Source organism: Setaria italica, chromosome I, assembly GCF_000263155.2.
Source record: "Setaria italica strain Yugu1 chromosome I, Setaria_italica_v2.0, whole genome shotgun sequence".
Lineage (NCBI taxonomy): Eukaryota > Viridiplantae > Streptophyta > Magnoliopsida > Poales > Poaceae > Setaria > Setaria italica.
This window is the reverse complement of record NC_028450.1, coordinates 22,650,950-22,667,212: the sequence shown is the minus strand read 5'-3', so window position 1 is coordinate 22,667,212 and position 16,263 is coordinate 22,650,950. Positions and strand designations below refer to the sequence as shown.

The 16,263-nt window shown below is 43.3% G+C and overlaps 1 protein-coding gene across 1 annotated transcript; it reads left to right on the top strand.

The window, feature by feature from the left end:
* Positions 1 to 13,058: 13,058 nt before the first annotated feature.
* LOC101756538 (putative nuclease HARBI1) lies at positions 13,059 to 14,111 on the top strand. Its single transcript, XM_004954866.3, has one exon. The coding sequence runs from the start codon at positions 13,059 to 13,061 to the stop codon at positions 14,109 to 14,111; it is 1,053 nt and encodes a 350-aa protein (XP_004954923.3).
* Positions 14,112 to 16,263: the final 2,152 nt, after the last annotated feature.

The following is a 16,263-nucleotide window of genomic DNA, read 5'->3' as shown; positions in this document are numbered from 1 at the left end:
GCTCCAAACTGACCTTCACCGCCAGTTTGGGATCCGTAGTTTGACTTTCGGTAGTGATGGGGTACCCCATCACCGTCGGTTCTAGAACCGGTGGTGATGACTCCATCATTACCGCTGGATTGGCTCTCAAGCCGGTGGTGATGATGGACACCATCATCGCCGGTTTGCAACTCAGGCCAGCTGTGATGACCTTCTGCAGAGAAAAAATTCATAAATTCAATGAAAATCACTCGACTGCGAGCGCGAGCCGTGCCGGTGTGGAGCACAGACTTGACCCCTGTTCACCCGGCGCGCTTCCTACCGGCCCGGACAAAAAGGAATCCCTCCTTTTCCTGTCCGGACTTCGACAGACAAAAAGGAAACTGCACCTCCCCCCTTCCTTCATTCACCCCCGTTAACCGTGCCGCCAAACCTCGCCCCCTTTCTTCCCTCGCCGCTGTTAAACTGGTCCCCCGGAACTAGCCCAACTTGGCCCCACTATTGCTACCCCAACTTGCACCCATGACCTTACCATCACAACGCCAACTTGGATTACCGCTTCCAGCTGAGCAGCCCTATCTACATCAGTAGATGGCGATTGTTGTCGCGGGCGGTGGAGATCCAATTGCATCGTCTCCGGCGGCGGCTACATCTGCGGTCGCAACTCCTCCGGTTCCACTGACTATCACACCCGTCACGGGAGCGGACGTCTCCCGCGGATCGGGTGATCCCTTGCATCAAATGACAATGCTAACACCCCCCTCTTCGGTTCCTCCTGGAGCACTAATCACGCCTAATCCTGGCCAGAGATTCCACCCGGTGAGCATCTCCTATGATTGCTACTGCGATTTCCGTGGAAGGCATGCTTAATTTTTTATTTGATTTTTGATTGCAAGCATCTTACCGTGAAAACTAAACTGTGCTGATTACAACCTCAAACTCCCGAAATAGGAAAACTAAACTATGATGTTTGTAGTCAAAATTGATTTTAGATGTAGATTGAGGGAGCTGTCTTGTTGCAACTGGTAAAAAAAATAGTTACGTGGATTGCATCGTGGTGTATAGGTAGATTTGCACCTGGTTAAACAAACTAGTGTGCCTGATGTATGTTGCAACTTCGGCTGTGTTGATTGCAACTTCATATGAGAATTGCAACATTAGTTGTAGTTTGATTACAGCTAATGGCTACAATCTAATTGCAACTCTATTTGTGAGGTACATGCATCATTAATTGTAATTGCAACTTCAGATGAGAATTGCAACATTATTTATAGTTTGATTGCAACTAGTGGTTGTGTTGTGATTGCAACTCTATCTGTGATGGCAACATTTGGTAATGATCTGGCAAAGATTTTTTCAGATGCAGGATTGCAACATTAGTTGTAGTTTGATTGCAACTAGTTGTGATACTATAATTGCAACTCTATCTATTTTTGTTATGCACCAGAATTCATTCGTATTTACTGCCGCGTATTTTTTTCGCAGGATCCAAACATACTTGATGTATTTATCCTAAGAGTGAGGCAGACATTTAAGATAAAAAAAAGAAGCCTACCTATTTTACTGTGATTATGCAAGACTGGCTGGGTTCAGTGTGAGGGTGAAGAGAACTAGCAAGGAGACTACACACTGGGTTTGCAACCAAGAAGGGTTTCTAAAAACAGAAAAAGAGAATAATCAACCACAGATTGAAAAGACATCAAAAAGAGTGGGCTACCCTGCATATGCTAAGGTCAAGGAAGATAAGAAAGGGAAGCAATGGTACTTTGACCATGTTGAGGAAGCACACAACCACAAGCTGCACCCGTCGCCCAGGATGGTGAGGTACATGCATGCCCACAAACAAAGAGAGGCGGTGATGGATGACATGTTTGCTATCATTTCAAGGAATGGGGTGGCGCATCAGGCTGCGATGAATGTGATGTCTAAGCTGTTTGGTGGCCGTCAAAACTAGCCATTCACAGAGAAGGATGTGAAAAACATGTAGGTCCCTCTGTGCTCAATCCAGAAAAAAATTACAAAAAAAACCTCATGTAGCATAACAAAAAAGTATCCTGATAGCTATAAAAAAATAATGTACTTATTTCATTTTATGTTCCAGGAATGCTGAGCAAGCAAGGGAGGGCAGGGATGGTGATCTGGACAAGCTTTTTCAGTTTTGTAGAGAGTGCAAGGAAAGCACCAAGTACTTTTATTGGGATGTGAATTTTGATCCGAAAACAAAGGTTCTTAGGAGCATATTCTGGAGCCACACTAGTCAAAGAGCTGAGTGCAAGGATTTTGGTGATGTGATCATGTTTGACACGACCCACAAAACAAACAGCATATTTGTGGGGGCCAATTACAACCCGAAGAATGTCAGTTTTGGGCAAACGCTGCTTCGGGACAAAACAATTGAATCATTAAAATGGTTGTTTAACTTTCAAGAACTACATGGGGGGCACCAGCCATATGTGATCCTGATAGGTATGACTTTTACTCCAATTGCACATATAATGTATTCCTGGTTGCAAACTTGGTAATTGAACAAATGCAATAAAATGGAGTCTGCTGTTGCAAACTAGGTGTTGTATGGGTTGCAACCCTATTGTATTGCTGGTTCCTTTGTAATTCAAAAAAAAAGGTTAGCCATGCATCACTAACGTGTGTTTGTGGTGGAAGTTCTTCTTCACTAGCGCTGCATCCTCATCTGTGGTAGCCACAATATATAGTGATGCATGGTTAATAAGCATGAATGCTTGTGAGTAGTCAATAAAGTTATATATTATGTCATATTTTCAGTCTGTGATGCTAATCGAATTTTCTACCCTATGTTTGATTCGTATGCCATGGTGCGTTATTAGTAGTGGAGTTATGTTTGTCCATGGTCGATCAGCAAGTTTCTTTCAAATCAATCAGGATACTAGTACTAATGTAATTCACCAATAATTGGTTACTATTGATATTTTTACATGCTTTTATGCATTGGATACGACTCCATTCGGACATAGTCACGCACCTGCATGAGTAGCAGTATGAGCAAGCTGTAGCTTTCCTTGTTTTTAACATTCTTTCAAATCTCTGGACACACATATTCTGTTGGGTTGTAATCCTTAATGTTTCAGATTAGTGATGTTACTGCACCTTTCAGTCCGAGCAATTCTACATGAGTTGCGGTCTGAGCCATCATTACTCCACCTTTCAGTATGTGATGTTAATCAAATTTATTGTCATTTGAAGCAGAAGGAAAGCATGGACCCAGAATTGATTCCCAGAAAAGGGATGTCATTCCACTCAGAAGCTGAAGCAAAGCAGTTCTTCATGGGATATGCAGAATTGGCCGGGTTCAGCATGAAAATGAGCAACAGGAAAACATTTTCTAGAGTGATGAGGTGTAGCTGTGAAGGAAAAGGAGATTATTATAAAGGTGATGAGGCTCTGCGAGTACAAAACAAGATGACGATGAAGATGAAGTGCAATGCACATCTGAAGTTTATGAGAGTTTATGATAGTGAAGGCAACGAAGTAGATATGGTTATAGAAAAGGCAAACCTATTTCACATCCACCTGTTGCAGACGCCTTTGAAGACCAAACAAATGAGGTCGCACAAGAGCACAGAGCTAATACTTTATCAAATTTTTGATGAACTGCAGGCAGCTGGCGTGAGCATGCAAAGTATAAAGAACGTACTTCAAAATATGCATGGGGTAGAACTTGTTCCGATAACAGCGTGGGACATAGAAAACAGGTAAGAGAACCTCACGTAGTATGTTATTTGGAATTGCATATGAGACAACTTCTGGAATGGCTAATATGTTTAGGGTAGCGTAATTATGCAAGGTTATGGAGTGAAACAAATGTGGTGGTGCATCTATTCCTGATAAAAAGATGCAAGGTTATGGAGTGAAACAAATGTGGTGGTGGATCTATTCCTGATAAAAAGGTTCATGTCTTTAAGATTTTGGTCTGCAGCTCCGTGAAAAATGAAGCTAAAGTGTCTGATCATTGGTGTCATTAATCAAATAGACTTCCAATTTTGAAGGATGATATGTTGACGTGTTATACATGTTTTACAGGAAGGCTACGAATGTACAGGCAGAGCACACAGATGACATTAACAAGCTTATTGAGTTCTTCAAAGATTGTGAGGCTCAGAACCCGCAGTTCCAATGGGATCCCAAGTTGGACTCTCAAGGTGTTATACACAGCTTATTTTGGAGTCATGGAAGCATGTAGGGGGATTGTGCAGATTTTGGGGATGCAATGAGCTTTGACACAACTCATAAGACTAATATTTATGAGAAACCACTAGCAATGTTTGTTGGTTCTAACCACCATCTATAGAACACACTGTTTGGATGCGTAGTCCTAGGAGATGAAACAGTTGAATCTTTTGAGTAGGTGTTCAAAGCATTCAAAAAGTGCATGGGAGGAAGTAGAACAAGGTGTATCCTCACAGGTAATATGTTCATTATGGATGTTCAGGATAAAATTATTTAATACATGAGCATGTACAACATTTTAGAGCAAGTAAAGAACTAAAATTGATGAATTTGCACCTTGTGGTAGACCAATACCAAGCAATGGGCGTGGCAATTGCCAAAGAGTTCCCAGGGGTTGTCCATAAGATTTGCTGATGGCATGTGGTGAACAAGCATATGCCACAACTAACTAACCTATTTGGGATGTATGTGAAGAGAAATTTTAAGGATAAATTTTATTTTGTGCTAAACCACCCACTCACGCCAATGGAGTTTGAGGTTTCTTGGCAGAACTATTGGATGAGTTTGACCTACATAAGGATAGCACTTTAGATAGCCTTTACCGCCAGCGAGAATTGTATGTACCAGCATATTTCAAAGACCAATATTGTGGCAAGATGGCATCAACACAGCGAAGCGAGAGCTCAAATTTTGTGATGAAGAGTTGTTTTGTTGACAAGCACACAGCTTTGCACAGATTTGCCAAAAAAACGCTTGACTTCGTGCATTCAAGGAAGATGAAGAAGTCTGAAGAGACATACCATGGAACGGTAATGTAACCAGCTTGTCAATTCATATTTATGGAGTGTATGTTCAAATATCAATTTCTTAACTAACTGTTGTGCTTGTACTATGACAGAGCAAGAGGCTCACAAGAAGCAAGTGGCCATTTGAAATCCAAGTTATACTAGAAATGTGCTCAATGACTTTCAAAAGAAAATGATTGATTGCACACATTCGATATAAAAAACGATCCAATAGAGGGAGAAAATTGCTATCTGGTAACTCACACAAATAGGTCTTCGGAAATATCTTGGGGCAGCATCAGTTCAAAATCCGTGCAAACAAAGAAAATGGCGACTTTCATTGCGAGTGCAAGGAGTGGCAGCATACAGGTACAAGATAAAATATTTCAATATTCATAATGTACATGCCAATTTCGTATTTACAGTATCTTACTCGCAAAACTACTATTTAGGTTTATTCTGCGTGCACTTGTTGAGAGCCTTTGTAAGGATCCAGCTAAAAAAATATGCACAACAGGAGTTAGGATTCCACAGGAATGACAAACTCCTAGTTGGAATTATTGTCATTCCCGTCAAATCCTTTACTAACCAGCTCAACTCAGCGTGGCTTCTTTTATGTTTGCAAAAAATAACTTGCCAGGGTGATGATTAAACCTTTACTAACCGAAGGGCTAAAAACCGTCCGGCCACAAGCTGCCTCTTCGGTGTAAGTTAAAAACACAGCACGCAGGTTCGACTCAACCATTATGCGCACGCAAAACGATGAGCGAAAAAACCGGACAAAGCAAGCTCATTCGAAGCAGTTGTTCTGGCTGGGGAGTTCGGAGCATCTTAACAACGTGCATGCACGCCTGGGTGGGCTCCGAAGGGGTTTCTGAGGTGGCCGAAGGAGTTGTTGAGTTAGCCCAGCAATATGGTGCATCAAAGAAACAGATAAAAATAGGTAGTTGATGGCGGTTAACTGGGCTGAAAAGGTGCCCTTCCGAAGGGGTAGGCACACTATGGCTCGAAGGGTAACCTGTTGGAAACGGAGGCTCGTTTGGGCTATAGGCCTGCCGACGAGGTAGGCTTGTATGTTCTGAAGGGCCCGCCCGGCCGAAGAGGTAGACGGTGCTGGCTTGCGCTCTCTCAATGGGCCGAAGCCCACCCAACAACAGTAGTAGAAACAAATAACAAGTGATCAACCACGTTGGTAAAAAAAATCGGAAGCCGGAGGTAGCCCAATAGTTAACCAAGTCATTGACGAAGACCAAAATTACGAGGATATTCCATTCTAACAATTCTAAAGTACTAATAATATCTGCCGAGGTACTAATAATGCATGCATGTATTCTAAAGTATAGTTAAGGAATAAATATTTCAGCATATAGTTAAGGTAATAATATAAAACAATAACCAAAAAGGTACTATGCGCTGGCACTGGAGGGTGACTAAACAAGCAAACTGATCGAGCTCAAGGTGAACTGAGCTTCGTACTTTTGACCTGGTAAATGCCGAGGGGGTGGAGCCCCGAACAGCACCTCGGCCGTCATCAATGATTTGGGCTTCGTCTTGGGCCAAAGAATAGCAGTTGCACCTCAGGCCAGTTTTGGTGTCTTACCTCGTCGGTTGATGAATTCGTTTAGCACATCCGAAAGCAGCTTGGATTCCGAAGGGCTTGACGCAAGATGAAGGGGCGTTCGGCCTGGTGCGACCCGACCAGCCCATGAAGGGGGAATCGGCCCTTCGAACGCCGAAGGGGCCATCGGCCACACTGATGAAGCAAGTTGGGCTTCGTCTTGATCAGGAGGACGCCGGGCCAGTGGTGGAGCAGTACGCAGGGGCCCTTCAGGTTGACGACGATCAGGAGGATGCCTCTTTCCGTGCGAGACACGTTGACGGCGAAGTCAGTTGTCGCTTGGATCGAACAGTGCGAGACGAGGTTCTGCTCCTAATAGAGCCTCGGTTCTCGCGCGTTGGTGATGAGGGTGAAGCTCGGCTCGGACTCCGGACTGCTTCGCTACGGACCTCTAGACTCTCTCTCTAGTTATTTCTTCTCGAGCCAAACACGCGGTGGGCGTCGACTGTTGAGGATCTTACTTCTCCGACCACAAAAAAGAAGTGAGAGAAAGGTGAAAGGGAGGAAATGAGAGGGATGAAGGCGCACAAATATAGGAGCGAGTGAAAAAAGTTAAGTGAGTCTTTTCATGACCCCTTAGATTCTTTAGACAGAGAAGGGAGGGGATGGTAATTTTTCACCATATCCATGTAGGTTTAAAGCAGGATCTTGAACTTTCCCACAAGGTTCATTTTTCTCTACATGAGCCGGGCCAGGATTGGATGGGAGGACCAGGTAGCAGGAACTCGTTGGTTGCTGGTTGGTGCAGTTGCTTTGAGATGGATAAAGGAAAGGATAAACTAAAGAAGCTGCTTGCTCAAGAACAGCATTTGATGCTGCTGCTTGCTAGAACAGGGATGGGGAAGACATCGATGGGAGGAAGCACGGAGGAGCACCCATTTGGGGAGAGGCCAAGACGGCATACACGTGTGGTGACGGCGGCATATGCGCGAGGGCGGAGATGGCTGCTGACACGCAAGAATGGAAGATGGATTTAGGGAAGGAAGGAAAGAGGAAGGGGATGACCGTATGCAGTCCACGAGCCGGTGAGTGGAGAGTAGAGATGTAGAGGGACGTTATTGTCCATATGGAAATATTAGAATCTGGATCCAAAAGAATTAAATACATATAAAATGGCACATCTCAAGCAAAGAACGAATTGTAATAGCATATTTCCAAATAGACGAATTGTTATGGCAGTTTTCGCGGATAAGTGGCATATATCCAATTAACCCAGTATGTCACGGTATCATCAAACCAAGTCTACGATGATATGAATTAAATTTCTTTGTTGTTGTGTGAGACCACAGCACTTTAAGTTCACCATATTCCAGTCCCTCGGTAGAAGCACTGAAGCATCTGACCACTCAAGCATGTTATGCACCAGAGGCACTACCAGCGAGGCCTTTCGTCCGGGAGCAAGCTACTTAGAGGGTGTTTGAATCTTTAATCTTGACTAAAATTTATGTCACATCGAATATTCGTAGACTAATTAGGAGGACTAAATATGAGCTAATTATAAAACTAATTACATAGATGGAGGCTAATTCACAAGACGAATCTATTAAGCCTAATTAATCCATCATTAGCACATATTTACTGTAGCATCATATTGTCAAATCATGAACTAATTAGGTTTAATAGATTTGTCTCGCAAATTAGTCTCCACCTGTGTAATTGGTTTTTTAATTAGCCTATGTTTAATACTCCTAATTAGTATCTAAACATTCGATGTGACAGGAATTTTAGGAGGAGCTAAAGAAACAAACACCTCCTTAGAAAGCCGTGGGGACATCGAGATGGTAACAACTTTTAAGTTCACGTTTGGGTTTGAAGCTGGCATACGAAGCGTGGCAACAACGTGTCGCAGAAACACAAATGTAAATCGCAGTTTTTTCTTGACAAACGGGCATGAAAGCTGCCTGTTATATATATTGGTAAGTAAGAGAAGACCTAGAACGGGCTAAAAACAACCATAACGGACGGCTAGGCCGAGCCACGGAAAACAAACTACCTGCCTAGAATACCAGCACACGCACAACAAAGACGAAAAAGCAATAAAAGGAAAACAAGGAACCACTGCTCTATGCACACCGCAGCAGCCGGCGCTATCCACTTGCAGAGTCGAAGATGTTTTCCTGATCCCTCTCTTTCCAACATGCATAGTCATTTCCGCATGGAGTTTCTTTTCGTTTCCAAAATTTCGGTGGATTTGTACAGAAAGTGTGCACAGTTACACATCCCCTGAAGGTTATATGTGAGGTGATGACTAATTTGGGAGAACAAGATGAACACAACGTGCATAGTACTTATAATATCCGCGTATGGGAGTCTTCTCTAAGTTCATGTACACGACACTCACGTGTGGTACAGTTGTCGCATCGATGCGGAAGGACACTGCACGATGCACTTTTATACTGATAAATAGAATTCATTGGAGGTCACTGTAAATAAAATAAGAGCATATTTTTCAACCAAAATTTATAAGGAAAAATAAGCGAATTTGCAATAAGGTATCTTCCATTGTTAGTAATAAACCAATGGATTTCATAGGATGTGCGCACCACAAATTCATTCTAATTTAACAGGTTCCAGATACAGCAGGCCAAAACATAAAAATGAATTAAATCCATTTTGTACCCGCAGCACCAAAGGTCAAACTGAGATTCCGATTTCCCTGCGCACTGATACCTCAGTAATTTACCGGTGCTAATGAGGCAGTAAAGTGCAGGATACCACGGACCAGTAGCGCTCCATGCTTCCATGGCACCGTATGTGACATTACTTGATAACGTATTTCGTCACGACCCCATGGGGAAGCCAAAATCCTCGCACCTCGGAGGGAACATGTTAAAGAAGAAGCTCCGATGGGCACCTGCCTCGTGGAGTCGTACTCCACAGGATAGAAGCACGCCATCATTTTGTATATTCTAGGACAAAATTTGTGCTTAAGCAAGTTATATTGTAGAATAGAGGGAGACAGGGAGTACTCTCACTTGCTATCTACTCTCCTTCTATAGTCCACAGATATGATGGAGCCGCTAACAGCTATTACAAGGCCTTGGCCGTCACTTGTTGACCCACATACTTGGGATTAGGCTCGGAGACAGCGCTTCCCCTGGGGCGACTCCCACCTATACTTCCACCATCTCCCACTGGCCGCACGAGCTTCCTCACTGGCCTGCGAACACCTTCGCCCGCAGCTGCATGCCTCATTGTGAATAATGCATTTTGGTTTGGAAGCATACGATGCAGATATAATCATAGTTGAAGATGTTTAACTGATCCCTCTCGTTCCAAAATGCAACAATGTCATCGCATGGAGTCAGTGCATTGTGATCGACCGCCATATCCATCGAAATATGTTTAAAAAAATACTAGTGGCTACGTTGAATGTGCACCTAAAGTGGTCACATGAGGCAAGTGAGAGCACTCACAATGCAGACTTCATCGTGGAGTCTATCCCTATTAATTGCACTGCCATGTAAGCATTTGGATGATGTGGCAAGTAATTTAACGAGGAGAGAGGAGCAAAAACGGAGAAACGACGTCTTATTTAGACGCCGAGTCTTCGATTCGTTCGAGGCTGGAAGACTCCACCAGTCTCCGCATTGGGGGAGGGGAAGGTCGAGTCTACGGATCCAGTACGCCATGCCGCCGCCGCCGAAATTCCTCCCGCTTCTCCCGCGCGCCATCTCCCGCGCGCGAGCCGGAGCCCGCCGATTCCTGCGTGCAAGGTCTCCCGTGCGCGCGCTCTCCAGCTCGTCCCCCGCGCTCTCCAGCTCGTCGCCGCTGTACAAAAGGAACCCAGTTCCAAATCAAGGTACGCCCAATCCATCCCCAAATCTTCTCCCCAACTGATCTCCTCCCCAACAAGCTTTAACCCAAATCCATACACAAATCTCGAATTAGGGATGAATCGATTGACGAAGCCTAGTTCCCGGCGGGGCAGTGGTGGCCGTGGAACCCGACCTCCGGCCATCCGTGCTCCTGGGACCTGTGTTCCGGCCGCAGATGCTTCTGCAACTCGGAGCCTTCCCGCTGGCAGCGCTGCAACAGCAGGTGTTGCTGCTCCCGTCACCAGTTCTCCAATCAGTGCTTCCCCCTTTGGTGGATGGTGGCCAACATCTTCTCCTAGTGAAGGGTATGTCAACAGAAATACGTTTCTATGGATCACAGATTGTCTATGCACATTGTAGTTACAGATTTTATATATAGTCACAGCTTTCTGTGTTAACTAGATGAATTGCGTGGATGGCATGCCGTGGTGTTATAGATTTTGGTCACAGCTTCTTTGTAGTTATAGATTATAGATTGTAGTTATAGATTTTAGATTTTAGTTACAGATGTGAAAAATGTATATATGCATAAATGACATGCCGTGGTGTTGCTAGGCATGCCAATTTCATAGCAATTATTTTTCCTATATGTTGTTCTCAATTTGCCATGTCGGTGTGTTGCTCTTGAAGTGTTTTATGGCATGCATTCTGTGGATTTTAGTAATTTAGTATATATATATATTTCATGGATAATAGTTTGAATGCCTTTTGCCAATACTGTTCCTCTCATTTTGAAGAGATTAGGTGACTGCTAATATCACCTCTTCCTTTTTGGTTACGATTGAGCCACTATATATTGTTGCTTTCAGTTTTCTCTGAAGTTACGATAATAACAGACAACCTTACCACACAACAAACAATATGGTTGCAGGTTATACCCACAAGGAGGGTTCTCAAATCTTCTGCATTCCAACCCATTTCTTAACCATCCTAATGGAACCAATCTTCCAGAGAATTTCCACTTTGTTGGTGCTGCAATGAATCGGTCTTCAGTGTCTCCAATTGACCTGGGTGCTACAAGAACTCATTCTCCAGCAGAAGAAGAAGATGGTCTATCTCATGATGCAGTGAAAGATGTAGGTGCAGAAGAAGATGAATCAATTAATGTTGATGACGATGCTAGAACCGACAAGCGTTTGAACTGGACCGTTGAAGAAGATAAACGATTGGCCAGTGCCTGGTTGCGTAATTCAAAGGACCCAGTCGATGGAAATGGCAAGAAGGTAGAGCGGTATTGGGAAGATGTGACTACAGAATACAACAAGACCACAGAAACTAGCCGTAAGAGGAACAGAAACCAACTGAAAATACGTTGGGATCGCTCTAGGAAACCATTAACTGATTTTCATGGTGTTTGGGTAAATGCCGATAGAGTATGGCAAAGTGGGATGAGTGATGACCAGTTGACTGACAAAGCATTAGAGATGTGGGCTGGCCAGAATAGTGGTAAGGCATTCCATCTGCTGCATATGTGGAAGGTAGTACGTGGTCAGCAGAAATGGTCAGCATATATTGCTAGGTTAAAGAAGGAAAAGGAAAAGAGTACAAAGGCTAACAGTAACCTATCTGCAGTGGTGAATTTGGACTTAGATGGAGAAAAGCGACCAATGGGACAGAAGAAAGCCAAAAAAGAATTGAAAGGCAACAAAAAGGGAAATGACGCCTTGTCTGATTTGAACAATAAATTTGACAAGTTCATTGAAGCAAGCAACAAAAACAGGGCAGAGAGAGAGAAGATGATAGAAATTCAGCAAAGTTTGGCTGATAAGAAGATTGAAGCAGCTAAGATTAGTCATGAAGCAGCTCATGAACAAACTAAGTGCAAAATGCTGGAAACTTACACACAGCTACTGCTTACACCTCATGATCAGCTTAATGCAGATGCTTTGGCTGAGAGAAATTTGGCACTAGAGAGCATGAGACTTGCTTTATTTCCTAATGTATGCCACTGTCAACCCTTCTTTAATTGCTTATTCAATTGCAATGAACTGGTAACTGATGGACTTGTACCTTTTCTAGAATTGATCATGCAATAGCTACAATGTGAAAACAAATGTGACCATGGAAGTGATTTATGTAAGGTAACTGAAATCCTTTGGTCAGTGCTATATTAATTCCTGTGATTAGTTTTTTGCATGCAAGTGTGAACTCCTTCCACTTGTGAAATGAGACCACTAATTTTTGTGAAACTGAAACAGCCACGGCAAGTGTGAACTCCTTCCACTTGTTTTGTGCATGCAAGTGTGAATAGATACAGCCACGGCAATTGTGACTATATATAGCACACAGCCACGGCACTATTCTGAGTCCCCTTTCTGCTACTGCTCCCCTTTCTGCTAGTGCTTCCCTTTCTAATCTGCTTTCCACTATTCTCTGGTATCCTTTGCTACCATGGATGGAGATGGCAATATGGACCCTGCTGATCTGTACTCCATGGATGACTATCTTCAAGAGCAAGAAATTCTAGATGATTTAGGCGACCATCTTGTAGCTGAAATGCAAACCATTGTTGATGACATACAAGGTGGAGGATCTCGGAGTGGTCCTAGGCGATATGTGGAGAGGCCTCGTGAACAAGCCAGCCAGCAACTAATGGATGACTACTTCTCTCTTAATCCAGTCTACAATGAGACACAGTTTCGAAGAAGATTTAGGATGAGGAGACCCCTCTTTCTGAAGATTGTTGAGGCCTTGAGTGGATGGGATGAGTATTTCACCTTGAGACCGGATGCTCTGAATCGTCCCGGGTTCTCACCAATTCATAAGTGTACGGTAGCTATCCGTCAATTAGCATATGGCGGCTCAGCAGACCAGCTTGATGAGTATCTGAAGATGGGAGAAAGTACTGGTGTGGAGTGCTTGAAAAAGTTTGTTAAGGGAATCATTGAAGTATATGGTGAAGAGTACTTGAGACGCCCCACAGTACAAGATGTTGAACGACTGTTGGAGATCGGTGAGCGTCGTGGTTTTCCTGGCATGTTAGGGAGCATTGACTGTATGCATTGGCATTGGGAAAAATGTCCCAATGCATGGAAGGGACAATATACTCGTGGTGATCATGGTGTACCAACCATCATTCTAGAGGCTGTTGCTTCGCATGACCGATGGATATGGCATGCTTTCTTTGGAGTGGCGGGATCCAACAATGACATCAATGTGCTGAGTCATTCTGATTTGTTCGTCAAGGAATTAAGAGGAGAAGCTCCACAGGTGCAGTACTTTGTGAATGGAAGGCAATATACCAAAGGTTATTATCTTGCAGATGGAATATACCCAGACTGGGCTGTTTTTGTCAAATCCATACGCGCACCACAATCAGCTGAGCACAAGCTGTATTCAGAACATCAAGAGGGGGAAAGAAAGGATGTTGAATGTGCATTTGGCATTTTACAATCTCGTTTTTGCATTTTGCGTCGGCCGGCACGTCTATATGATCAAGGGGATCTTGAGAATATCATGTTAGCTTGTATAATACTTCACAACATGATAATCGAGGACGAGAAGGATATAGAGGATGATTCGTTTGACCTGAACGAGGAAGGAACCACGTCTACTGTTCAGGCGTCTACAATCGCTCATGGATATGATCCGGTGATGGAGGAGGTAATACAGAGAAGTGCCGAGATTCGTGATCGTGAAGCTCACAGGCAACTACAATCTGATTTGATTGATCACATTTGGCAAAAGTTTGGGAATCGAACTAATTAGGTAGAGTTATGCATTTAAATATATATATATATATACACACATTAGCCTTCATGTTCAAAAATCATTGATATTTGTTTTTTTACTGAACCATTGAGATTTTGTTAAATCAACCACCTGTACAATTTTGTTAATTTACTAACCCATTCTTATTTTTTAACAGTTCTGCTTGGAGTGGCTGGAGGATGATGGACATGGAGTTCTGTATGCAGGATGATGATGGATGGCTTAATATTATCTAAATATTAGTATTATCTATTCAGTTTGCAATTCATATCTTAGTTTCCATTACTATATATTGTAATGGATGACTCATTGCTACTATCTAAACTTTCATCGAAGTTCTGTGGAGTTTGTTTGCCATTCAGTGTATACTGTAGGCATTGTGTTTGCCAGTATGGGTTGTGCTTCAGGTGATATATATCCTATATGCGTTTGCTGATATATCTTGTATGTGTTAAAGTATGTGTTGTGCTTCTGGTGATATATATCCTGTATGCGTCAGTTCAATTGCCGTTTGATCACAACACCGTATTTCTGGATGCCTCTGTTCAGTTGCCGATTAATCATGTCGTATATGGTTGTTGCAAGCTGTTGAGGTGCAGGGTGGATCACATGGTAAGATGCCACAACTGATCAGCTTTCTTTGTGTTGCATAATAAAAAATTTTATCCATAGAAACTATTGTTACAAACTTTGCATTATGGAGCATAGTTTCTTGTGATAGAGTCTTCAACGTATAGACTCTATGGATAGAGTCTGGACTGTGAGTGCCCTGAGGTTACTATAGGTAGTGAGAAAGTAAATGCATGTTACCTACTACTTAAAAGAATGAAGGTATACTCCTATATGAGTCCTCACAAGTCCATTACGAAAGCACTAGGTGAAAAAACTATAGACGTGTCATTGTATTGATGCTGAAAGGCATGGGGTATATTTCTTTAGCCAAAAAATCCAGGAAAATTAAGGTTTGGAACGAACTGCAACAAGATACCTTGTTATAAGCTGTAAAATGGACTCTCAGAGCATGTGCACATCTTAAATATTATCTGCAAAATAGATTCCAAAGCATATGCAAATCTTAAATGCATTTTTGTTTCAGCTGTTCAATACTCACCAAGTAATAGAAATAAAGAAATAAATTTTTGCATGTACCAGGCTACCAGCACCAGCGGTAAAACTGTAAAAGTGTATTTCTGGATTACCAGCACTACCGCCGGTAAGACCGAGACCTTAGTGATTTACTACTGGCGCTAATCGGCCCTTAACCCCAACACAGGGCGGCCGCTGGGCGTAACGAAGCCGTACCGGAGGGCACCCATAGCGGCGTCGCGGTAGCTGTCGGTGAAGCAGATTGTCGGCGGTGCGGATGAGGCAGCCGTGAGCGTGCGGTTCGTCGCGTTGCAGGCGCCGTCGGCGGTGAAGGATGGCGAGAGCATCTCGAAGGCGAGCACCACGCCCGTGGGGAGGTGCTTGGCGAGGTCCGCCGTGCTGCTTAACGCCTTGCCGACAGCAGTTACTGTTGTTGGAGCCATCCGCGCGCCATTGCCGTTGGCCGCCAGCAGCGGCGCCTCTGCATCGCCGCCGGATGGTCCAGATGCCGTTGCCACGCCTTTCTGACTTCAGCTTGGAGATCATGGGGGACATTGAGATGGCTAATAAGAAGATTAGACGGACAACTTTGTGCACGCATTTAGGTTTGGAGCTGGCACGTGAAGAATGGCAACTTGCAAAAGGTTCCCCGTAAACTTGACATCATAGTCGAGGGTCCCTGATCCCTCTCATTCCAACATGCATAGATTTCGCATGGACGAGTTGAGTGCTTATTGTGTTCGCTCATCCATCAAGGTAGGTAAGAAGGATACAGTGAATGTGCACAGGAAGTGGCCACAATTAGACCTGTCCTGGAGTTTATATGCGAGGTGACTAACTAGGGGATACTCCCTTCGTTGATTTTTATAAGGCGTACATATATATTAAGATTCAAACTTTACAATTTTTGACCAATAATTTAGCCAACATTTTTTTATTTTTATAATATAAACTTGACATGGTTAGATTCATAATCAAATGTACTCTCCAATGATTATAAATTTGTAACTATAAACAATATTTTATATTATAAATGAATGGTCAAAGTGTAATCTGGAAGACC